Source organism: Scaptodrosophila lebanonensis, unplaced genomic scaffold, assembly GCF_003285725.1.
Source record: "Scaptodrosophila lebanonensis strain 11010-0011.00,11010-0021.00 unplaced genomic scaffold, SlebRS2 tig00000001-arrow-pilon, whole genome shotgun sequence".
Lineage (NCBI taxonomy): Eukaryota > Metazoa > Arthropoda > Insecta > Diptera > Drosophilidae > Scaptodrosophila > Scaptodrosophila lebanonensis.
In genome coordinates this window covers 28,857,468-28,884,181 of record NW_022060529.1, presented here as the reverse complement: position 1 = coordinate 28,884,181, position 26,714 = coordinate 28,857,468, and the positions used below count along the sequence as shown (strand labels likewise).

The window sequence follows — 26,714 nt, the reverse complement described above, 5'->3', positions numbered from 1 at the left end:
GCCCAGTACTCGAAGCCATCAACCGTCATTCCACCCTAATCCCTGCCGCATCAACCCAGGCTAAACCTCTAATTGAAACCTAGGCAACGAGACGGGCGCTTAAACTTTGCGTAAAATGCAATTAAAAGCAGCAGTCGAGCATCAGTTAGAGACGGATTTTTCTTCTACTTAATCTTTTGCATCAGTTTTCTGTCCCCAAAGTCCAGAAACAATAACAACAGACCCACAACAACCCCAATTAAGTCACAACATTTGTTCTGGCTGTCGTGGCTAATATCAAAAACCAACACACACCGCTTTGATTTAATATAAGCAAAGGATACGATTACAGAAAAATTATGAGCGAGTGTGGTCTGGGGCCAGTTACATAAGTTTTTGGCAGGAGCCATTGCTTGGGCAGAGGAACGAAGCGGAGGATTTTAGTTCACGGTTTTAAGTTTGCGTATTTTAGATAATGCAAAATTTCCTACTATAGCAGTTGCCGCTTGGGGCCTTGTTGGTTTTCGTGAGTAGTTCGTAAAAGGTCAAACAAAAATAGACAGAATGTTGCAGTCGGGTAATCCCGACCGAGCAAATACCCTCTACTGCAACTTGGGGACGTAGTACTGGAGTGAAATACTGGTATTATACACTTTGATTTAAATAACAAAATAAAAACAAGCAAACCTAATAAACAATTTTTATACCATGTACCCAAAGGATAAAATGGTATACTAGTTTAGTCGAGATATAGCCATGTCCGTCCGTCCGTTCTCTCGCCTATCTGTATGAATGTAAGAGTCTCAATAACAAAACTTGGTATCCAAATTGTCAGAGCTATTGCTTTGAAACTTTACAGCGAGGCCTTTTTGGATAGTTCCATAATCACGATACAACTTAGAAAGCCCAACTTTTTGAGTACAAAGATAGTGAAACTAAATAGAATACTTAAAATGTCATTGGTTGCGAATCGTTACCATTGCACAGACGAAGATACCTTTTTAGCTCGTCATACTTTTAACCCGAAAGGTAAAATAAATGAATGGAGGCTATAGGGTATAAAAGTGCATTACTTTAACTTTTTATTAAGTACACAAAGTTGTAGGGAAAAAATCTGATCTTTAAAAAAAGCAGTAGCGTTACTAGAATGAAGTTTTTCGACACTAAATTTGCATCGGGCATTTTGTGAGTTTTGGTTTTATTATTCTTAAGAAGAGGGACGTTCTGTCTCGTCATACTGATTATGTATATTTATAAGTTTTAGGGTCGAAGGCGCTGTTTAAACTTTGCATAAACCCTTTGGGCAAACGGTACAGAGAATTTCATAGTCAGGGTACCAAGAGCTATTGAAAACAATAAAAACAGGGAAGTGAGGGTGCATCAGAAAAAAAAACTCGTACGACAGACAGTGAGGATTAAATCAACTCGTCTTGTCATGGTGATCAGGAATATGTATACATATGTACACACTTTGTGGAGTTTTCCTTCCCCTGGGTATTTTATTTGAACTAATCTAGTATCCCTTTATAATTTTGATATTTCCCTAAGACAAGTTATTTGTACTTAATTATTGACATTTTTACCAAAATTTGACAAATGTGGTCTGTCTGTCCGTCCGTCCCTCCGCATGAACACCAACATTTTAGAGACTATAAAAGATAGAGACACCAAATTATATATATGTACTATATATAAGGACATAGAACATGTGTTCTTAAGAATTTTCCTCCTTCCTCCACTTCCCCGCTATTAGTGATTTTCCATAACTCCTGTAATTCTCGGAATTAAGTCCGTATGCCTATCATCATGATAGGCCCATTTGAACGAAGTTATAGCATTTGTTTACTTTTCGTTTAAATTTTCTTAATTTATGTAGTTTCTTAAATTACTCTATGCATACATATGTACAGAGTACAAATTCTGGACACCCTACTTTAGCTTCTCCACTTGTTCAATGAAGTATTTGCTGCATCTGCCTCTTCGTGCTCTCTTTGCGAATGTACAGTATGCGTTGAGAGAACGAGGACGAGTGTTTGTATTAAAAAAGAGCACTACTAATGCTTATTTAACGTTTGGAAAGCTGTGCCATGCTTCCATTACTGCACGCCCCAACGCCAAGTTAATTGGTATGCGATTTTGCTGTTAATTTCTTTTAATTGCGCTTGTGTCAAAAGGAAGAAAGTAAAAGTTTCCTACAATTTACCGCCAGCCTATCGTCATCATCGTCCCCTTCTCATATAGTACACACACACACATATTATGTATATATACCTATATGAATATATATATATATATACTATATATAAAACTGTAATGATTGCATTTTTATGAGGGCTCTTTACATCTGAGCATACATTCAAGTGCCAACAATTAGAAAAGTTTTCTCAGCCAGGTGTGCAGCACTACATATACATACATATGTACGTATGTATATACATACCCATATCCGACTATATGTATGTGCATGTGCAAGTGTGCAAAGGTGGGATATGACTGAACTAAAAATTACTTTATTTAGCTTACTAATGAATTTATATACACAATTTGTTAAATTGATTGTGTAGCATTTTTACACTTTCTTCGCTAAAGGTGAGGTGAACCGATGAGTTAGCAGTATATACATAAATGCGAGGCATGACAGCAGCAATTAGAAGCAGATGACGAACAGAAACCTTCTAAATAAGTGCCGAATGTAAACGCAGAAACTATGTATATGCTCCTGGCTAAAATCAATCCCACCTTTTATTTGTGTTCTTTCCCTCTATCATTTATAATTTAGGGCTTTGAATGTTATTGCTTTCCTCTACCTCTTGCCAACCTTCTTGTAGGTGGTGTGTGTGTTGTTAGGAATCGTGTATAAGACCAATCTACCATTTGGTTTTATGAAAACTCGTTTCGTCGGAACTGAAAAGTAAGGAAATCATCATTCTGTACACCACATATATATACATAAATATATATATATACACACACACACACACACACTTTCGAGCGAGCGCACATTGATTCACAGAGACGGTTAGAATTATGAGAGGGGCGGGGGTTTGCATTTGCCACAACTTTGTCGGCTAAACAGAAACTACAAATGAATAGCGCCTTCTACTCACTGTAGGGCTGAGGGCGTGTACCGTATAGTGGCTCCTGCAGTAATGGCGAACGACCATTTCCAATCTCCTTAACTGAAATGAGATAGAGCAAATAGCAAACAATTTGCGCGTTATAAATGTTTCCACAATTTTGTTGGATTGTTTGTTGCGTGTGTGTGCGTGTGTTTCTGTGGCGTTTCGGATCGTTTCGATTAAAAGCTAACCTAAGTTTTATATGTAGTTTTTGTCGTGGAAAAACTGTTCAGTGTGTTGTTTGATTTGGTAAGTAAGTTTTTTATTTATTTATTTTTTGACGATAAGGGGGTAAAAAACAAGGTTAGAGCGCGCACACACACACGACCATTTTCTCGTACCGGGAACCGAACCCGGGACCCGGGCCTTCTGGGTGAATGCCAGATATCCTAGCCACTACACCATAGGGAAGCTATGTATGCCGTCAATTTGTAGCAATGCGAAAAAAGCATACCTACATACTTGTATGTACATACATATGTATGTATGAACTAAATATAACAAACAGAAAAATGTACAACCAAAACGAGAGGGGAGCCAGGGGAGAGATATTAAGAGCAGAGAAACAGAAAGATAGAGAGAAAATGTTTTGAGTAAACAAGAAAAAAAAAGCGATACTCGCCAGTCATTTGGGTTGTTTGGGTTCGACGAGTGCATATGAAAAAAACAGCTTACAGCTTATCCAAAAGTCCCAGCAATTGCGATCGTATTCAACGATTTGTTTCACTTTTTACAATTTCTCAATGAGTGTGTTTCGTATATGGTTCGTACAATATGCATTTATATGGGCAATAAAATCAAGAAAATGCAAAAACAAAGCAACACAGCAGCAGCTGTTAATTTGATTTAAGGGTTGAGGTAGGTCAGGCAGCAGGTCGGTTACAGCAACAGCAGCAACAACAACGCGTCGAGTTGAATTCAAATCATAATGAAAAAATACGCCAAATGCTTATGTAATACAATTTATATTGAATAAATTTCGTCAGTAAACATTTTATTATAATTAAATAGACGTTGACGAATTGAATTTGGCACTCGTGCTCTGTTCTCTTTTGTTTTGTTTTGTTTTTCGTTGAGTTCGTAGTTTTTTAGCTATTTACGATGCCATAACACGCTATGAACTGTTCAAAACCCCGACAATTTTCAACGTCATGAAGTTGTCAAACTATTTTCTCGTATGTCCTAGATTCTATGATTTCAAAATTAAATGTTTGCCAATATTGTTTTTAATTGGCAAGCTATGCATGCGTTTTGCTGCGTTGATTGTCATTGCGAATTCACAGACCGCTTGCGGTTTCAGGGCCGGCTGGTCGACCAAACCAGTCACTCAGTGACCCCGATTGTTGCGCAGTCATAAGAAACGTAGTCGATGCTTGTTTTGGCGAACTGAATGACGTGTTTAGAACCTGTTTATGCTGCTCCATTTTTAATACAATTTATTAAACGCTGCCTTTTAACAACAAATGTGCAATTACGTTCTATGTACGTGTATGCGTAGTATTTTCGTGACTACTGCACTGAATCGAAGCTCTATAATACCTTAGACGGAGTGAGAGATATAGGAGCACGTCCAACAAGGGAGTATCTCTCAATATTTCATGGTTTGGTTGATTTCAATTGTCCTTTTATAATCATTACATGAACCACAATATGATCATGCAGAAGGCTTAGAATTGTATAGGTGGCTCACACCAGCCGTTTGTGCAGCTTAGCTTCAAATGGAACATTCACCTAGAGCTCTTGTTAGTGGTGGAAACAAATTTGGTGCTTGACTTAATCTAGGCTTGGACTTGCACTTAAAACTATTAGGTAAATGTGGATAGATAGAGATATTTAGCTTAGAGTGCTTCAACTGACTCACCTCCAACACAGTAGTTGCGTTTGTTACTTAACGCTGTGAATTGAGTTGACGTGACGAGACGCTCTCCACATTCGAGTACGTTTTGTACTGGGACAAACTACGTACACGACCGACTAGTACCACAGCATACATACAACTTTCTACATGCCCCAATATTTATGTTCATGAATACATTTGTATGTATGTACGAGTATGTAGGTTCAGGCTATATACTCATCAAACTTTGAACAGATCCCAATGGTATAATGTCTTTGATTTTTTGTTACAAACGATTATAATAAATATTGTTATATTTTTAAACGAAATTGTAAATTAAAAAATTCAATATTGATTTTAGCTTTGTGGTTCATGGCATGATATACACAGAATATATATTAAATAAGTTAGCTATGTATATGCATATGCATATAGATTGGCTTTGCCTTTTCAACCTTTTAAGAAGCAATACTAGCAACTGAGACTTCAACGTCTTTGTATTCGTCTTCGCCGATTGACAACAAGCACAAACGAACATCAAGCACAGCAACAACCACAATAATTGGCAACGCTTTCCGTGATCGACAACGATACCGATAACGATCGTTTTATTTTAATTCAATTTGTCAGTTTCAGTTTCATGCAACAAAATTCAAAAACTTTCGCTTTGGCTTCTGAGATGTTCAAACATTTCAAGGATCTGTTCAAATTGTACGATTTATAACGACTACTAATTGGGGTTGTAGTAGTGGTAGTAGCAGTAGCTTTCGTAGTAATGGTAGTAGAAGAAGTGGGTGTTAAAATCGCACAAGTAGGAGTAGTTGTTATGATTGTCGTTTCCACTCCGTCGATGGCGCAGTCTCTCTCGTCGCCGTTGTTGTCGTTACCAAATCCATTGTCATCGAGATCGCCGCTTATCGCCAACAACAACATTGAATCTGGCATCGCAAGCCATATTACAAACAAATCCGGCGCCGCTGTCGCTTCGCTGCCCGTGAAATGCATCCCTGCACACAGACAAACAAGCGAGATAGAGATAGATAGTAGATAGTGTTGGCTATGATAGAGTGACAGAGGCAGTGAATCGAATACTAAGTTCTTGCAACTTTAATTTATTTTATTTTTCAATTTTCGAGCAAATTTTTTGATTTGATTGCGAGTTTCTTTATGTTGTAAGATACATATATTATACATATTTATTTCATGTCAACAGACTTTATTCGTGATTGGCTTTTGGTTTTTTTTTTATTTTTTATATAGATTGCATAAAATTTAATTGTAGTGGTACTATGTACTTCCAAACAATTTGCTTGAACTTTTAATATTTGTTGTTTTTTTTTTAAATTTGTTTTTCTTTGCTTTTTTGTTTTGAATTTGGTGCATTCTTTGCTTAGTTGCGTACTGTTGTTGTTGTAGCTGTTGTTCTTGTTGTAGTTGTGTTTTTTCTAGGGGATAGGTTTGAGGGTCGGAACGCTCAGCATTAAAGAGCTTACACATAGAATGGGCAGTAAGTAATAGTTATAGCAAAAAGTAGTAGCAAAAACAAGGAGCAGTGGGTAGCAGGTTGGAATAGTGGAATAGAAGATAGAAGGGAGAATACCGCTGTTGAGGGCATTTTGAACGGAGAGTTTTATTGTTAGTGGCATATACATGTACATACACGTATGTACATACATACATGCAATATATGTATGTACATTTTGGGCTTGCTCCGTGTGTTGTCTAAGATGTTTTACAATATTTTCATTTTTGTTATCGTTTACGTTTTTTTATTGTTACTGTAAATATGGTGCCATGGAGAGGGTAACTAAAAATAAAATACAAATTGAAAAGAAATTAAATGAAATCGGCTGTTAAGTTATTAGTGGCATTGACGAAAGATTTCGCATCAGTTTTTAATTGTTGCTTTCTCTCTCTCTCTCTATAAATATATTGTACATATGTATTTGCCATGGAAAACAAATACTTGATTTTTCTAGTGGGCTGTACAAGTGCGAAAAAGCTGTTTCAAGTTTCGTTCATTAATTTTTGTTGTAACCTTTCATGTTGTTCTTGTTGTACTTGTTCTTTATGTTTTTGTTGTAATTGTTATTATTGTACTTGATGTTGCAGTTTTGATTTTTGTTGTTGTTGTTGCTGCGCTCTTGTTGTTGTTTGTTAATTATATATTAGAAATAATTAAGTTTGGCTTGCACTGTTGCTTAGTTGTACTTGATTTTGTTGTTGTTGTTGCTGGCTTGATGTTGTTATTGTTGCTGTTGGTGATGCATTTTGTACCTGTTGTTTACGTTGTGGTTTTTTGTTCTATAATACAAAATGTCTATTTGCTGTTGTGAAGAGTTGCCTTTAATATCGATGTGGTAGTTCCTGGCAAGTTTTGTTAATTGGTTTTTAGTAAGAAGCTTTTGGAGTGTTTTGTTGTGTTTCTTGTTTTTACTTTCCCTGCTGCTTGTGTTGTTGCTGTTGTTGCTGTGGGTGTTCTATTTGTTGATGTTGTTGTTAAATGAGTAGAGTAAAAGATGGCAGGATAAAAAATCAATGTTGAAGTAGAGCTGCTTTTATTTCAAACTTTATTTTGCTTCGTTCAATTGGTCGAAAAATGTTATTTTATTTCCGATGTACAAAAAATGTTGGTTGCAGACAATTACCCAATGATATGCTACTTATCAAAGAAATGCACTTTTAGTAATTATGAATGTAGATTCTAAACAGTAATTGGAGTATTTCTATATCTAAGCTGAAATTAACTCTAGCTTCTACAACTATGTTGGATTTAAATGTATGTTTTTGTATTAAAATGTTTAAAAGGCATTTAAATGTTTAAACATATGCACGAATGTAGTTGTAATGAAAATATAATTATTTTGAAATAAACAATAAATATGGGTCAAATTAAAAATTGTAAATAAAAGTGGAGAGTTGATTTCAGCTCTACAACATTTTCGAATACACTTATGTAAATCGACACTTTTCCGTTGCAATTATATTGAGGCATCCTGTATCTACAATTCAAGTGTCTTAAAAAAAAGAAAGAAATTGAGCCCCCAATCCTTGAAACAATACAAAAACATGTATTTATACATTTTACGAAAAGGCTTCAAGATCAGTCGAAAGTCGTCAATATGGAGGTGAGACACGAGAACGTTGCCGCCTATACAAAATTCAATTCATGATTAATGTTCGGCTACTGTGGATAGAAACAAGCAGTACCCGTCATCGCAAGATGCCTCAGCTAGTTAACACAAACAACATAATTAAAGGGAATAGGGCTATTTCACTGCTTAGTGGTGTGTCCTTTGTTCTTATTGACACCGATCAAGTGCAAATATTTCCAAGGAATGGAAAAGAATAAAGATATCTCGCCGTCTTTTGACAAATGAATTTTGGTTTAAGAAACATACGTATTTAAAATACCAGTACTTATTGGCGTGCTTTTGAAAATGTTCAAGCATGCTTTTTAGATTTTTAAAAGCAAACTACAATCTACATATGTATGCAAATGTGTGTACACATGTACATACATATGTCGAGTGCATCGCGAGTGGGATCTTTTAAACAGCATACCTCAATGCCTGCATTTATGTAATCTGATTAGAATTAGTACTGAATATCACCTAAAGGTGCTTTACGATGTTTGCTTTACCCACCAGAGATGTGAAAGCAGTGAGCAACAACAAGCACACACTCGTAAAGCATAATTGGCAAAAACAACTGTAGCTCACATGGACACAGGATCATTAATGGGGGGATTTAAATGCGGGACGAGAGATTTGGAACAAAATGGATCAATCAAAAACTATAAAAGCCTATTTTTCTCACTGATTACATGTGTTCATAATTTCGTTGTTTTTCTTGCTTCTCGCAATAAAATGAAGGACGCTAAAAAATAAACCGTTATAATTAGGATACATCAAAAAGAATTGACAAAAAGAACCAGCAGCAAGGATACACGCCTATGTGTGCATATGTATGTGAAAAAAAAAACCAATTGACGGACCGAATGGTGCCGAAACACACAACAATCATTCGCGAGCCTCAAGATAAAACGAAAATAATCATCAGACAGCTAAGAGAAGGAGTCGTTTCCTTCGCCTCAGAACGGACTAGGTCCCTGGTCGGTAAGCACGAAGCCATCGTGCCATAAAAATAAAAAACGGATGAGTGAGACGGCATACAAAATAAATGTTGATTTAGGATAAAGTAAACTAAAGGACAAAGCAAGGATTCCAGAGAGAGTGGCACATGGAGAGAATACTTCCGGTTAATGGCGGCATTAGTAGTAGAGCGAGATGGCGATGGCCGATGACCAAATAGTAGCACGGCGAGATAGTAGCCTGCCTTTTGCATTTATGGGCGCATAATTGAAATTTCGGGTGTGTTTGTGTGTGTGTATGAATGTGCACATGTTTGTGGTTTTAGGGTGTTGGGTAAAAGTGTTCCCCCCTCACAGCGCTAGTCTGTGATCCATGAATTATTTATATACCATGTATAAATTTAATTCGATTGCTTCTAAGGCTATGGCCATGTTAAATATCACAGACTACCTGCTGTACTCGTATATGGCTGCAGAAGTCGGAGTGTAAGAGCGATTGTTATAATTTCAACACAAACAAAAATTGTTATTAAAATGTATGTATTTATTTCGCAGAGAAACTTTCGTTCCACACCCAAAGACTTTGTCTATGTATTTGAATGTCGCTTTCGTTCATTTCAGTGAAGTTTTTGTTTCTGTTGCTGTCGCCGCATTACGACTTTTAACCTTTCCCTCACTGTGGTTTTTGTTACTCCTGCCATCGCCATGTGTTTTGTTTGTGTTGTCTTTTATTGAAATTTCCACATTGCTACCCATTTGTTGGGCTCTCAGCTTTATGGATTTTGTTTTTGCCATGCATCTAAAAATAAATAATAATGGTGGCTATCATATTTACATTTGTGGTTAAATTTGAACTCTGCGGTTAATTAACAGTTTTGAGAGCGAACATTTCTATGAAGAAGAACGTCGGGAATCGGGATAAATATGTATTACCCGTAAGAGAATTATAAGTGGAATAGTGGAAAACACTTATGCTATTATTACATTTAAAATAGTTTGCAAGATCGCTTAGAAAATGTAGGCAAAAATTATGGTCTGCAGCGGTGTAAGCTTTAAACGTTCTATAGTCTCTCGAATCAATCGAAAAGAGTAAAAACTGCCACTTTGCATCGCTTGCAAAACGAAAATCGCATTACAAAATTTACTTTGAAAATTCACGTATGTTTGTCAAGGAAAGTGCAGAACAAAAAAAACCAAATGTCCTTGAGCCCGAGTAGTAGTCACTCTGTGGAGCTTGCAGTAAAAACAATTTGCATCTGGGTTCGAAAGTGAGGGCGGTTAGAGGAGGAAGAGGGATTACAAAACCGTTTGACGAAAGGCAGACAACAGCAAATAGAAGATCGCGTGACAACACGAAATCGAGTTTGTTGATGAGGATGAATTCATCTAAACGTGCAAGGATAACACACGGACTGGGTTGAGACTGGGCTACCACTGGGGAGTCGACAAATTAAGAAAGCGAACGTACTTAGTTACAGAAAATGCACGTGGTTGTCGGAGGGAGAAGCGAGGAGCCCATACCTAAAGAACTTGAAGGCGAGTGTAAACAATTCTCTAGTAAGTAAGAAGGCACCGCTCGAACGTCAGCTACGGTTTGCAAATGCAAATACAAGTTTTTCGTGTGTAGTTGGTGGAAGGGAAGGGAACGTCAGGGAAGGGAAGGGAAGGGCGGAGCTTGCCTTGGGCGGCGCACTCAAGCAAGTTGGAAAATACTTCTTTACTACTTTGGTCGCTACCGTTACCGCTGCCGCTGACTGTTGTTGTTACAGTTAAAATTCGTTTGTGACTGTTATTGCTGATGGGTGTGGTTGGTAGTTGGTGGTCGCTAACCGTCAGTTGGTTATATGAGTACTGGGCGAAGTACAGTGCTGGCATTTGGTGTACTCGTATATATCGATTGCTGAGGGTAGAACAGAAGGCGAAAATCTTATGCAAACATTATATTTGCATTTTCTACTTTCTATTTAACTTCTTCATTTTTCCTTGTGTTCGACGGTAGCTGTTGTTATTGTTTGTGTTAGGGTGATTGCTGTTGTTGTCAGTACAATACTTGTAAAGTCGTGCTAAATTGACGTTCACAAAAGTTTGACGTGTTCTTTCGCAGTCTGGCCTTGTGGGTGACACTTGTGCTTGAGCTTTTAATGAATTCTATTGATTGGGTTTTCTGAGCTGTTACCAAAAAGTCAAAGGTCGGGTTGCGGTCAGCGAGTGAAAGTTCTTCGTTGCAAATTGAAGAAGTCTAAGTGGACCGAAATCAGACATTTTATATCGTGGCTACGAAAAACAAACTGTTTTATTTATGCGTGCATATAATGGACCGGCTACAGCGACTAACTCATCCAGGTCACATCGTTCATTCACCCTGCGATTGATTGGCACAAACGGAAGGTGCTTCCAAATGACAACGCCGTTCATCCAGTTAGCAAACAAAATAATAAGCCAGGCCTATTCCCTAGTATCCCCTTTTCCTAGATATCCGCTCCACCCACCGTTGACAACCCACCGACTTCCAACATCCACATTCGAATTCGACTTCCTCGTCTGGCATGGAAAAATAGTGCAAGCAAGCTACGACACTCATTTCTTCTGCACCAGACAGAACGGCAAGCCCAACAACGGATTGCTTGCCATGGCCTGGACTGGCCTGGCCAAAAAGTCAGCCTGATGTCTGAGTTATTGTCGTTTTGGCAGAAACAGCGCCACTTGTCAGCTCGTATGCTTTTGTTGTTGTTATTTGCGTTATGACGTTGTTGACACTTGCGACGTAATGCAAAGTGGCGGCCTGACGGTGCGTTAACTTGAAGCACGCCGGAACGGGGCAACCCGGCAACCCTGGGCACGTCTACAGTTTTGCAGCCTTTGATGTTGTCCATGCTCGCTTTTCTCCCCGGTGGCTACAAATTGTCCAGCTGACAACAAACAGAAAGCGGAACGACAACATAGAAAGACCGAAGAGAATGGAACGACCAACCATTTAATTTCATTTTCATTTAAGAAATATAAAAAATTAAAAATGCCATTTAACTTGCAACTTTGTCGCCTGTCATAAAAAGCGACATGTGCCGGATTGCCATCCGTGGCAGAATGGTGTAGAAGCTGTTGGTTGAGCTGGTTTTTTTGGCAGTGGCGTTTCCGATTTTGGATAAAAAAAAAATCTAAGCAAAAGCTAAGCAGAACATATTATGTGTATTTATTCCGCTTCGTCATGCACTTATCTGAGAACAGCTTTCAAATACAAATTACAAATAGTGCACATCAATAAAATGCTGCTGGAAGTCTGATAGCTAACCACAAATGGTCTTAAGTCAGAATAAAATCTTTATATATACATAAAACAGTTTGTCCTAACTGACTGATTGGTGATCAACGCACAGCCCAAACGGTAAAAGCTAGGAAGCTGAAATTTGGACTCAAGTATCTTTTCATAGTGTAGGTGCCCACTAAGAAGGGATTTTGGAAAATTCGAGTTCCAAAGGGGGGAAAACAGGCTCCAAAGTTTGTATGAAAAATCTACAATTTCATCTGATTAACTTCAAACTTAGTTTGAAAACTCTCAGAAAAATTCCAAGAAAAACTGTATACTTGGTTTTTTGAAATTTTTTTTTGGGGACTGAAATATGGGAGTTTTCCTGTAAAAAAATGGGGCACAAAAGGAAACCGCGTCAACAGCCCACAGCCCAAACGGCAAGAGCTATGAAGCGGAATTTTGGGCTCAAGGATCCTTTCATAGTGAAGGTGCCCACTAAGAAGGGATTTTGGAAAATTCAAGCTCCAAAGGGGGGAAAACGAGCTCCAAAGTTTGTTTGAAAATAGAAATAACTTATAAAAATACCTTTCGGGTTACGACGGGCAATACCTGCTAGTATTATTATAAGATTCCTGACCAATACGCGTTGCCTATTATTGTACTTATATGGTTTGGTCTTAACTAGAATTATAACCAATCAAATCTTCAATTTAATGATTAGTTGGAATTAATGTACCATAATTCCAATCAAATAGAAATTTCTTATCATTAAGTTTGCATTCTGTAATGTGTATTCCAAAGTAAATGGGGTTCTTTTCAGAATAAGAACAACAAACTATGTACTTTACTAAAAATAGTCTCTTTCGGACTCCATATAGTGATTTGCAGGTCGAACAAGGCTTTTAGCACGTTGGCCGGTATAGCCCTTAGAATGTCGATGCAAGCCTTTGAATGGATTTTACGTCCACATAATGCTTTCCTTCGGCACATTAACACATGCATTTCTCCCTAAAAGTAAAAGTCGAACGGTGTCAAATCTGGCGAGTACGGGAAGTGGTGATGGTTAAAATGCGATTTTATGTCAAAAAACCTGTTACATACAGAAGGAGGCATCAGAAAATGCCGTATCACCTTACTTTGTTCAGCACCCTGTACAAATTCTGTTGTTCACTACAATATACCTATGTCAAAAGTTGCATTAATAGGTAATTGTTACAAATTGTTCAAAAATCGGAAGCTTTCAATTTGTTGCAGTCGTAGATTGCTAATTAAATCTTGTGCATACGCCGGGTGAGTGTGTGGAATAAGTGTAAGGCAACAGCGCAAGTTAATTAATTGTTACAAAATGTCGCAATTATGAAAGTTTGAGATAAAAACCAAAAGTTTATTAAAATTGTTAAACAAAAATTGAACATGTACTTGAAACTGTAGCTGTAAACTACTAACTATGTAATTGGCCTTAACAGTTTTGTATAGAAGCACATGTGGAACAATGAATAAATATAAATGTTTGTATGTAAGAATGCAGAAAGGCATGTATACATGTATATATTTATATGTATACTGAGGTGTGTAGATGTGTGTGTGGTGTCGAGGTGCAAGTAATTGTACAGTTGCTTACAGGCTAATAAGAAAAGGTAATAAAAATTTGAACGCACTTGGTAAAAGCTCACCTGTGCTCAGCGTATAGTCCCAGCTGGTATCGGGCTCATTCTTATAAACATTCAATTTTTCGGGCTGCAATTTGTAAAAGGGATGGAACACCCATAGAGTAATTGCGTATGTAACTACCTATATATGTATGTAGATATGCATGTATGTGTTTGGAAGGCACTCACCTTGGCATAATCAATTTTCAATGTGCAGCAGCCGGCATAGATATCAGCTCCGTTTAGGTTCTCGCGTGCGCGTGTGGCCGCATCCAGGCTGTCGAACTCAACCATGGCCTGAACACCATTCTTTTTGAATATAACAATGCGTAGCACTTGGCCATGTGGATTACATATTTTGTGCAAAACATCCTGTAAGAGAAAATTAGTATGAACTCGTATGGTCATTTTGCAATGCATGTTTACTTCATTTTTCAATCTCTACCAACATTTTGTTTCTGTCACTTTTCATTATGGGATGGATGGTACTGGTTCGCGCATCCTGACCACAAAATGGTTTTTGCGTATTCCATGTATGCATACCCAATTCTCATTCTCTCACAATCACACAATCAGGACAGCCAATAACCGCGCACATACACATACACATATGCCACCAGTGCAGAAGCATGCAGCGATGAGTGGGACCAGAAAATACGGAGGCATTGTAGGAAGCAAACAATGCATGAGTTCTAGGCCTCGCATTGTCATGACTAATTGATAAACTGGTAGAACATACCCGTACGTTGCAGCTTACACAAATTGGAATGAATGCCAGAACGATGAGCATGGCACCCACATCCCTGGTTTGGTCGCATTGGTTAACTGGTCGCCTGTTTTTTGACCGTTTGGTCAGTTGAATTCTCTACCATTGTGATAACAACAGTCGTTGTGTTTTTTATTTTTATTTTAGAGCCCGCCCATAATTGCAATTTCCCGTTCGGATAGCTTCGCTTTCGAAGCCAGTGCCAAATTAAGCACCAAAAATTGCTGGCATGTCATTTGGCCGAATCTTTCCGAGAACTGAGGCAAAACGTAGAGGGAGACTACCATTGATAGATGGCTCAAGAACTCATTAGCATAATTTAATAAGCACTTTTTGTCTTAACAACTACAACAATGCCAAGGCTAATACTAAGCTTACTCAACAACGTGGCGCGCACAAAATATTCCAATTAACATTCATAAATTTTTGAAAATTACGGTAATGAGTTTCGAGTGTGTAAGCCTAAAGCGTGTCGAAGCGCACTTTTAGGCGCAGAAGCTTGCCAGCCAGCAAAATAAGAAATAATACACATTCTCCTACAAACAAAATACATTGGAAAATTATAATGAACCAAAAATTATGCCACCACCGTACCTGTTCTCACTGCTTCCTCCGCAAAAACCATCTTAGCCAATACCAGCCTACCACACCGATACCGTTGGCATGGAATTAATGGAAAATTTAAACAGAATAGTCCCCTTAGTTGCCGTCGTAACTTATTTATTTATTCATTTCGCAGACACATACCAAAACATAATGGGTTAAATGTTCAATTTGTACTTATAGTTGTCTCTGGATTGCGGAACTCGTGGATCTAAGGAGTGGAAGCTAGTGGAGGCCTGGGCGAAGCGGGTTGTGTGTTGGCTCCGTACACAACATGGGAAATAAATGTTTCAAATTTGGTAGGTTGGAAGAGGAAAATTGTGTGTACCTTGAGGTGCTTAAGCACAGTGAAGTGTTTAGGCATTTCACATTTACTGCTTGTTAAGTTCAGTATAAGGGTTCCAGCCAATTTCGGCGATTAGCGGTCATCATTTAAGCATGCGCGAATCAAAAAGCAGAAGAAGAGCGAACTCACTACCTTCTGTAGTTTTTGGGCGTAGTGAAATGGGAGTGAAATTCTTTCTATAATAACTTTTCTTAGGGCGACTGAATTGGATGAAATTTGAAATGCAATTATGGTTCGTACACAGAATGTAACATGGAAAAATATTTCAAATTTTGTTTTAGCGTAATCTTGGTACTTGAACACATTTGGAAAGTTTCTAATAAAATTACACTATACTCTAACACACGTACTATTCTTTGCTAATATAGTTTTAGTTGAATTAATTCTTTTAAAAAAGCTGGATTTGTGTTCAAAATTGCAATTAGGAACTAAAGTCTAAGCAAATAAAAATATTAATAATAAATTTTCCGACCGCTGCGTTTTTATGTGCAATAAGCTTTTGTAGATTCCTTCAATCTGTCTATCATGAAACAGGAAATAAAAATTCGACATAAAACATGCTGCAGAAAATTCATAAGCAGCAAAATAATTCCAGCACATACATTAATGTGCCAGAATAAATTTGAGCTTATAGGACAAACAACAAGCAGTAAACAAAATGGAAATGAAAATATTAATAACAACCAGAGCACGGAAAAATGGAACGCGGACGCAAAACGGTTATTTAAAAACGAGCGGTCAAATATGCGAGTACATGGTATATTCGTACATAGTATGTGCAATTTTATGGTCACTATAGCTCGGACGTCGTTGCAGTCACTCTAAGCCCAACCCCAACCCCAAACCTCAGAGCCGCTCGAGCTTCAGGTCCAGCCCCCACGCCGCAAAGCATGCAACAAAAAATAAATTAATATTTTATCTAGCACAGAGATTTTCGTGCTTTGGCTGCACTGGACGATGCCGGCGGCGTTGTTGCGCTGCTACTGGTGGAACAACAGCCAAATCCAGAAGCTGCCAAGCCCAACATAACCTCCAACTCCAGCACTTGCATTTTGGTTGCCATTTTATGGCCATAATCAAAAGCGCATTAAAATTTTACTAAGGCGCATTCCCACTCTTCGCGTGCCCCGCTGCTCCTGCTACGAGCGTGCTAAATATTAAATCACTGCAGGACAACAATAATAACAATGATGACAGAGACAGCGACAGCAACATGACCAGCACCAGCAACACTAACATAAGCAACAATAACATTTACAAAAGGCACGCAGAAACAATGTAAGCAGATATTTGTCTGAACCATCAGCTTGACAGTGACCCGATAAAAATGGCGCCCTCTTGACATGGCCGTCATAAAATGATCGCACATTGGCTCTCGACGGGGAAAGTGACAGACAGCACATTAAACAATAAGCTCTGATATCAACAATATAAATAAAATATTACAATATGTGTTACGCTTGGACTGATAATTTTGATGTCCAGTAGGACACCAATTCCTTCAAGCCCCCATCTAACAATTTAAAATCCACTTAGCATCTTTACTACTAAATCTCTCTGTTTGAGTAACTGACAAAAAGGGAGGCGTTGCAGACCCCACTAAGTATATTCCTGATCACCCCCACGGCAGGAATAGTCGGTTAAGACATGTCTATCTGTATGAACGCATGGATTATTCGAAAAAATACGAGTAACAGCCATTAAATTACTACTAAGTTCTATAAATCCAGACATAAGGACACATACTTGTATGTCGGTTCTACTGAGTTCCATAAATCCTGATAATAGTGAAGTTTGAGAAAATAATTACGGGAGCTATGGCAAATCACTAGTAGCGGGGCGAGTGGGGTGCATAACACAAGAAACACGAACTTGTCCTCCCTCGGACTTGGGAGAGCTTAGACTCCAAGTTCGGATAGTCGAGCGCTTATCCGTTCCAAGAACAGACAGCCGGACGGACAGACGGATCCTTTTTTGCCTAAATTTCTAACTTCATAACTTTCTTCATAACTTAACATTTTTTTTTATCAATGCATTTACGTTTGAAAATTTCAGCGAATATTATTAAATCTGTACCCTGAATTTTGAGACTCTACCTTACAATAAAATTTCAAATTAATTTATGATTTAAAAGGAGACCGGATAGTTGTAGTATTTCTAATAAGACAACTGTCTGCACATTATTATGGCTTCACCTTCAAGCTTTTGATTTTGTAGCTTTTCAATTTGTACTTTAATAAAATTTCAAATGCAAATTAGTTTTTAACGAGTGGGCATCTAAATAGGCTGCTCATATCTGTCTGCACATAAAATGGCTCGACTCCAGTAATTTTGCAGGCACTTCGACGTCCTTATCGCCACACCTTAATGCAGGCAGCAAATAAGTGATTGTTGGACTTATACCAATGCTAATGCTGCTAATTTGTTCTACTCAGGCCGAATTTTACAACCAATAAAAAGAATTTTATGACCACAACATTAAAATGTTAAAATTGAAAATGAGCACAAAGGCAAAGGAAGTACGAAACAAAGCAACAAACAAAGCAAGGAACCAACACAGGCAGATACATTTTAAACCAAATTTATGTGCCACACAAGTAATAGCGATGAAAGCGTAGGAAGCGGAAGCGAGTGCCTGTCCTTTGGGCTAAGCCATCCCTACTGATGAGGCGGTGGAGATGAGGGCTGCGGGACGTTCATGGTGCGGTGCTGCTTTTCAGCAACAAACAGTGTCTAAAGTCGGTACATGTCGCTTAATGTGTGTGTTGGATTTTTTAAGTTGGCAACTAAAGAGACTGAAATTACAACACAGGAGAGAATTCAAGCGTGAAAATGTAAACAAGCAGAAAGCTAAAAGAATGAAAGCAGAGGCACAGAGCATGAAGCTGAATATGTGTCGGTCGCGGATCGACGCAGAGTCCAGCGGGAGTGAGCCATAAAGAGTGAAAAGGACAGAAAGAGATGCACACAAAATCAACAGTTAGCTATCGGCAGGGCAGCCAATGAGCCTGAAAGCTGCAATGAAGTGGAATGAGAAGCTAGCAGGTAGCGTATTAGTCCCGGCGCATAGAGAAGCACCATAATCTGAAACACGAAGTGTGGAGGTGGGGCCGACAGTGGAACACGACAGGAAACTTTAAGCACATAAGGGCAAAGGCAAAAAGTGGCCTGTTTTAGAAACCTGACTGGGTGGAATAGAATGCGAGACGGGAGGGCGGAGGTGGCACAATGGGAGCCGCCTGCCAGAAGTTGCACAAGACAATTATAAACCTAATGGCAGACCAAAGCGAGAACAGTTACGAAAGAACATTCTCGTATCGTTGGAAGGCACAACACGGCGTCAGCTGAGCGCATAAATTCAGCTTAACATGCTACGGAGGTAACGAATGCGGAACAGGTGCGTCGTTAGGCTGAAAGCTAGCCGAGTTAATGATACTTTCTCTGCAACGACTCTGCAGTAACAGCTGCGGTAGATAGGGCATGGATGAAGACCCGCTTTGGGGAAGGCGCCAATCTTTAAGAATCAATGTTAAGTAAAGTAGGCTGCACATGGTCCATTTTACTCAAACGTTTCGCTAAACTAAAGATAAATATTAAGTGAAACAAGTAAAAAAGCTTGATTCGGGTGTCCCGACTTTGAAATACTCTGTGCATATGTTTAGAATAAATATAGAAATTAAAACCAAGTAAAAAAAAAGCTAAAGTCGGGTGTCCCGACTTTGAAATACTCTGTACATATGCTTAGAATAAATATAGAAATTAAAAAAAATTAAGAGAATTAAATAAAAAAATGTTGATCGATTTTACCTCTTTTAGTATTCGAACTCACGTAAAGGGTGTATAATTGCACATATACAAAGCAATTGCGTCTGTGTGAATGTATGTACATATGTATATGCTCGTATATTCCTGTCTGAGTAAACATGTTAGCAGTCAACCAAACAGCAACATCAACAACAGCAGCGGGCAGCGCTTGGGTAGCGCTTGGGCAGCGCTGCAGCAACAAATATATTTATGGCTATAACTTCTTGTTAAATCGGTCTATCATAATATATATGTACGCTATATACGTTATATATGTACGCTGTGCAAGTTTGTTTTATTTTTTTGTTTTTTTTTTGTTTTATTGCTTTGTATATGTGCAATTATATACCCTTTACGTGAGTTCGAATACCAAAAGAGGTAAAATCGATCAAAATTTTTTTATTTAATTCTCTTAATTTTTTTTAATTTCTATATTTATTCTAAGCATATGTACAGAGTATTTCAAAGTCGGGACACCCGACTTTAGCTTTTTTACTTGTTTTGTTTGTCGCAAATGGGACTCAAATAATTCAATCCAACTAATCACCAGTGTGAGCTTAGGCAATTCCAGTGTACTGTGACCAGAGCTGCTCGACCCTGGTTTAGTAATTCAAAAGTCAAACGAGGTCAGTTGACAACCATGCGCATGCTCAATCTGTATTAGTGCTAATATCTGGTGTGGGTATAAATGCAATAGACTGATAGTTTTGTTGTGTGGGAGCAAAAAAACATTAGCAGACAAACATGAGCAAAGATATAAATAAATTTAACGACGGCACGGTGAATGGTAGAGGATAGGAATAGAGGATATGAGAAACAACAGCACCAATGCGAAAGGACACACGATGATAACAAATAACCGCATTAGCAAAAGGCATCAGTCCCCCGCAAAAACGTGCGCCCGACGCTGTTCGACTTAGTTCAAGTCAAAGTAATTATGTGAAGAAGCTCTCTACACTTTCGAAATAGACTTTTTTCAAGCTTTTTTTTCAAACATTCTGCTTACATGAAAAATATAAATATGAATTAGCAGAGATTCTGCAAACAAAGAAACGTAGGCTGTGCACTCATTATTATTAAAGGTCTTCTTTTGTACTGCTATTATTAGTGATTTGTGCTGCTTTTTTCGAGTGAATGCCATCTGTAAAAACAGATATCAACGAAAAGCTAAAAGGCAGCGTTCTAGATTTATAAGTGCTCGTGTACAACAGCAGCCGAATGGATAATTAGAACACAAGTTAAGCTGTTGGGAGCACGGCGCTGATGAGATGAGTTAATTGAGTGGGCGCGTATATTCAGCCAGTTGGCGTACCAGCTAAGTTCTGTGGGCGTTATGGTGCGTCAGAAAGGCAGTAACAGTAGTGTTAAGTGGCAGCCGGCTCTGCCGTATAAAAGTATGCAACAATTTGTGCATGCAATGCGGTTGTGGGGGAACGGTTGTGTGGAACAGGTAGAGAGGTTTTACCCTCAGAAGTCGAGCGTGAGGGCCAAGCCAATGATTCCCTTTCGTGATCAATGATTTTCAAAATGATGAGGCATGAATTAACAATACAACAGTTAGAAGCATATGGGTTTTGATTATCAGAACTAGCCAGGCCGAAGAAATGTTATTGTCATGAATATTTTGAATGCCCAGATTGTCAAATGTGGTTTTAAGTATGTCCAACAAAAGAGGTATTTCAAATGTGATTTAGCCCTCAGTACATTGGCCAACTACATGGCTCATCAATTACCAGCCAGCTCATTAGCCATTGAGAATTAGTTGCCATTCCATGCATAAGCAAGGAATATATAGGACTTTAGATATACATTTATGCAGCTTTCGCAATGGAGCACATGTTATTGACAGCAATTGAGTAAACTAATATGGACAGTTAGTCGTTATTATTGAGACTAGAAAAGCTGAGGAAATGGGGGCGTCGAGATGTGCGCTGTTTGGATGAGCGAGAAGTGTAAAGCAAACATGCCAGTCAGCTAGACAAGTGTGCCCGAGAGCGCATGCATATCAAATCCGGTACTGTCAATGCTGCCAATATGAGCACGAGAGGGTGATGGATGGAGATTAAGGAAGAGGTGCTTTGATTCGCCTTGACATTTGGCGCCCCTACCTATATTAAAAAGCGAAGCGTGCTTCAAATTTGACATATTGGATTGCTGTTGGAGACAGCTTTCAGTGCGCGCTGATGTTGGTGTGTGAACAAATGATTATATAGGAGGGTGTGGTGGTGTGTGTGCGAGTACTTATGCTAATATGCGTAAAAAGCATGCAAATTTTTTATAGAACATCAACACCGATCCACCATTCATGCACAATAAAATCTCCAACTCTCATGCATTCCCATTTCCGGACTGCTGTCTTACTCCTCCGATTCGTCCTCCTTCTTTTAAACCTTATTGAAATCCCGCTGTGAATTGTGTCCTGCATGGCCAACGCAAACGCACGATTCATTCCCATGCTGCATACATGAATATAAATGGGCGCTGTTCGCGGTAAATCGAAAGCCTTGCACAGAAATTGAGTTATAATAGCAGTGGCTGCTGTTTTTATGGTTGTTGTTTTTGTCGTTATTGTTGTTGCCGCTATTTTTGTTCCTCTTGTTATGGTCCGCAGTGGGCGTTGACGGTGGTTTTATGCATGTATAGCATACATTTTGGGGCGTGCGTCATTTGCAGTGGGCGGGCAAATGGACAGTGAGCAGCAACCAGAAAAACCAACGGCAGCAACAACAACGGCGTCTGCAAAACCAACACGGAGAAGGCTACAGCTCTAAATAAACTATGCCAAACAAATATGCAAATTTTATGCAATGACGAAGCATTTAAAAATGAGTAGACAGTTGTATATGTTGTGGGCGGTCCTTGGTCGCTTAGAGGGTAGAACAGTTATAAAGTGTAACAACGCTTACTTTAACTAGTTTGCATAACGACGGAGAAAAAAATAAAAAAAAGTTAGAAAATAAAGATCGCTTAGCATTCATAAGTTGACAATTTGTTTGATTTTTAAGCTCCATTTCTTTAACTTCCTCGATTGTACGAGTTGTTTATGTATATGTATGCATGCGTACAGTCTTAAGATGATTTATGCTTTTTGGGATGCTTTTCATTCGGTATCAAAACAAAATCATTTTCGACACTGACTTTGTACTTCGTCAGCAAAACTTTTAGCACTCCTCATCAGTCGTAGGTTTAATGCTGACCAAGTTGAAATATTGCATTGGTCAATTACTGTGAACTGTGTGGTCGACGGAGCGCTGGCTGAAACCGCGCACTGGGTTTTCCAGCTTGCTGTAATTTGTATTGCAATTGTGCAACGTGTGCTCTGTGCCATAGTTTTTCAGCAGCAGGACCAGTTGTAAGCAGTTGTTCCGCTAAAACAAATGTTACTTTAATGCGGTTGCGGTCAGCTGCTGACCATTGCCTGCCACCAATAGTCGGTGGCTTTTGTTTCCAACTGTACAGTTGCCAAGGCATAGGAACAAAAAGATTAGCAGCCGAAACAGCAGCAGCAACAAAAACAGAAGCAGAAGAAGCGGCAGTCATGCAACTTCCGGTCACTGCTGTGATTGCAAAATGGCGGCCTCTACCCAAGGCAGTGCGTAGCCTTCGTTGCGAGCTTCCATTTCCTTTTGAACATACAGTCTAGCAGGCGGGGTGGCAGACAAACCACTTACAAATTGATTCCATCTACAACCGCCTGCCAGAGACAATCAAATATAATCAAGAGCGCCTGAGCGTAGGCAATACAAAAGACCCAATTTGTGTTAGATACAGCACTCGGCAAATGGTCGCCATGGTCAAATATTTGTGCCACACAACCAAATTACACACGAGCACCAAGGCAATGGCAATTGGTATAGAAAAGGGCAGTCGTGCCCCAGGGAGCGCTAACTTATATGGCTTACTTTCTCTTGATGTGTGTGTGTGTGTGTGTGTATGCAATAAAGGGTAATAAACATTTCAAAGATTAATTGTTTGAATAATCAGTCTTAGTGCTTGGCTGTAATTTAGCAGCTTCGCAGGAGCCAACCAGGGTTACTTAAGCTTCGACTTCATCTTCAGTTGTTTTACGTTGCGTATACACAATATTTATGGCGTTTTCTACACTGCTAGTAATGCTAAAATGGCGGTGTGAAATTCCGAACTAGCTTTACCGAATAGTACGTGTAAAATCAAGTTCAAAATGTATTTAAATGAACTTTATTCCGATTTATTTTAGCCGAATATAGATTGATCGGGTCCTACAAACTTATAAAATTTCCCAAACTCACATTTCGCGATATGACCATTTTATCTGAAGTACTCATTTCATGCCTGGCTGCTCTCATGATTGACTTTGTATTTGTCCCTTCCTTAAGACTGTAATTCTCCAAGTCATTTTTCTGCACAAAGGTGTCATACCTAGCAAGTTTTATACGCCCATAGCAGAAGTGAAGAAGAAGAGCGAACCCCTTCTTGCAGTTTGTGGGCTAATATCCTTTCCTATAATTGCGCAATTTAAAACAAAAGTCTATAAATATAATAATATAACTTTTGTGTGCAAAGTTTCATTTATGTAGCGTTCGAATTATGGGCAGTTTTGATGAAATTCTGTAGTGGAGAGAGGGACGAAAACAAATAAATAAAATAAACTCGTATTGCCTGGGGATAAGGAAAGTCTATATATAAAGTTTAGTCAATGTGGGCTTAGTCGCTTTCACGTTCTGTTGAACCCAATTTACCCTCTTTACCCTTCGGGTACAGGGTATATAAATCAGAAGCCCAGATGGATAAACAACATTTGTGGAGGTTGGTCAAAATCTCGTTTGGTAATTGTTGTGGGAACAACATAATATAAGTACATACTATATAGAGCTCCGTAAGCACGGCCGACTCACATTCAATGCATGGTATTCATCTCGGCTAATGCAAATGCCAATCAAAATGGGCACCTGTTCACTACCTAGTTGGTGCTGCCGCTGCATCAACATTTATTTCAATTAGTTGCTGCTGGCAACAATGCGTGACATTACCATTATGCCCAGGCATAGTTAAAACGGCAAATAGTGCGGGCGAAGCCTATAACGCCGGACTATGGCCCATTATTGGTATGCACGCCATTTACATTGTTCATTGTTCAAAGGCATATAAAATGCACACGCATCGCGCTAATGATGAGCCATCATTGTTTGCTCTTTCTCTATGTGTGGCCTCGCTGCTGACATGTGAGCTGGTAGCCTCATTATTGTCCTCATATACGTATATCTACCTCACATGTTCGACAATGGCGGCCATTGCATATAAACTCGAATTTTAATTATGCGCTCTGCAAATTATTGCCACCCAGTTAATTACAACAAATATACACTGTAGACTTTCCACCCATATAGGCATATGCAGCGTCAAATAGCTGGTATTGAATTCAGCTTTGATTTGAATTAAAGCGATTTTTAACTGGATTTAAGGCTTGTTGACAGCGCAGCATCTGGCATCGGGATTTGTGTGCATTGAATAGGCGAATTGTAATTTTAATGCAAATGCATTTGCCACTCATTAAAATCGCATTTTAATTTGCCTGCTCTCGCGTGCAAGCCCAATATATATATATATATATATATCATATATATATATATATATATATATATATATATATATATATATGCAAGGATCTCAGAAAGTATAAGAGCTAGATTAACCAAACTTGGCATCCAGACTCTCCCAACTCCGAAAAGGTATGAGTTTGTGTTTCGTTTTCTGATGTACCCTCCACTCACGTATTAAATAATTTTTATAAAAATTAAAAAAAAACAGGTGGTGAAGCTAAAGCCGGATGTCTCGATTTTGATACTCTGTACATTATGTAAATTATGCGTGTTTGTGTGTGTCTGTGTACGTCTCGTGTGCCTGTGCAAAGCAGCAACAACAACAGCTGCGGAGAGCAGTTGAGCAGAGAGACTTATATTTAACTTCCTTTAAAATCGGCCTACCATTATAAAACTTGGCATAACTAACTGGAAGTATATTCCGAATTTCAATGAAAAATTCTTAGAAATACGGGAATTATGGAAAATAAGTGATTGCGGGGGAGATGGGGGAGGGAGGGAAATTCTGAAATACACATTTGCTGCGTATGGCACCAAAATTTGGTGCCCTTAGGTCCATTAGTCTCTGAGATATAGGCGATTATACGAACGGAATATCGGGAAATCCCCCGTAGACGGAAAAACTTGCACAGCGTACACACATAAGGCATCCATGTGCATGGCGTCTCTAGCTTTTATAGTCTCTGCGATCTACGGACTGAAAGAAAGGGCTAGATCGACTCGTTTTGGCATGCATTTTAGTTGAAAGACAGTGCAGGTTTCTGATAGACGTATAATGCCCCTTCTTACAACTTTAACGTCCCACTCGATCCAATTCTGGCTAAGGTACTCTTGCAAATTCGTCTGCCTTTATTATACTTTACTTTAATACATACTAGTCATGCAGCTCACTAACCAGCCGCCAGGCAATGAAATTGCTTGCACAGATTTTCCTTTATGCCAATCCAAGGCACTGACATTTTTCACAATCTAATTTTATAACGTTTTCAATAATTTTTTCAAACGCCAATGGCGGAATATTACTTGCCCGCACAACTATATACTCACGCTGTCGTTTCATCATTCGTCCCCGTCTTGTCATGTCTCTGTCAAAAATGTATTGTGTTGACTTGCATTTGACAAGTTAATGAATTTTTGCTTTCACAGTCGGCAAACACTTAGAAAATGTCGCCATGGACGTCTTCTTACAGGTTATTCTTGCTGTTCTTGTTGAACTGCCTGTTAAAGGCATCCCCAACACCATAATACTACTTACATACATACGGTGGGTTTTGGTGAGTTCCGCACCCAAGTAGACATATCTACAAGCAAGTACATACTGTATATGTACATATGTATGAGGGTGTATAATAAGTCAAAGCTGCCGACTACTAGCTTTCAAGTTCGGACGGTTTTTAAACCCTAAGCATTCGCAGCCAAATTACATAAACCCATTGAGCGGTTTATTAGAAAAGTTTGTAAGGAAAGAAAGGAAGAAAAACTGCCACTACGTGCGCTGCCGCCTTGTCATAAAAGTCTGGCAGCCCTGGACGGCTGAAAAACATAAAAACAAATTTTAGTCGCAGCCGCCGTCGCCATTTCGACAATGTGCTCAAGAAAACATTTATTTTTATGTTGTAGGGCCACAGAAACAGCAAAAACAATAGTAATAAAAAGTAAAGCAACAACCAAAAGCCTCATGAATTTCGTCTC

At 38.8% G+C, this 26,714-nt stretch overlaps 1 protein-coding gene across 12 annotated transcripts in view; it reads right to left on the bottom strand.

Moving 5' to 3' along the window:
- Positions 1-26,714, bottom strand: part of LOC115634596 (heterogeneous nuclear ribonucleoprotein L) — a 134,958-nt gene that overhangs the window by 48,172 nt on the left and 60,072 nt on the right. For 3 of the 12 annotated variants that reach the window (XM_030532430.1, XM_030532431.1, XM_030532433.1), the window contains exons 3-5: positions 14,114-14,296; positions 13,934-14,012; positions 3,087-3,158 (exon numbers count right to left, since the gene is read on the bottom strand). In XM_030532430.1, coding sequence (XP_030388290.1) covers positions 3,087-3,158; positions 13,934-14,012; positions 14,114-14,296 — 334 coding nt within the window. Of the gene's footprint in view, positions 1-3,086; positions 3,159-5,380; positions 5,943-13,933; positions 14,013-14,113; positions 14,297-26,714 lie in introns of those variants that run through there. The other 9 variants (XM_030532432.1, XM_030532434.1, XM_030532438.1 and 6 more) reach the window with 7 other exon arrangements.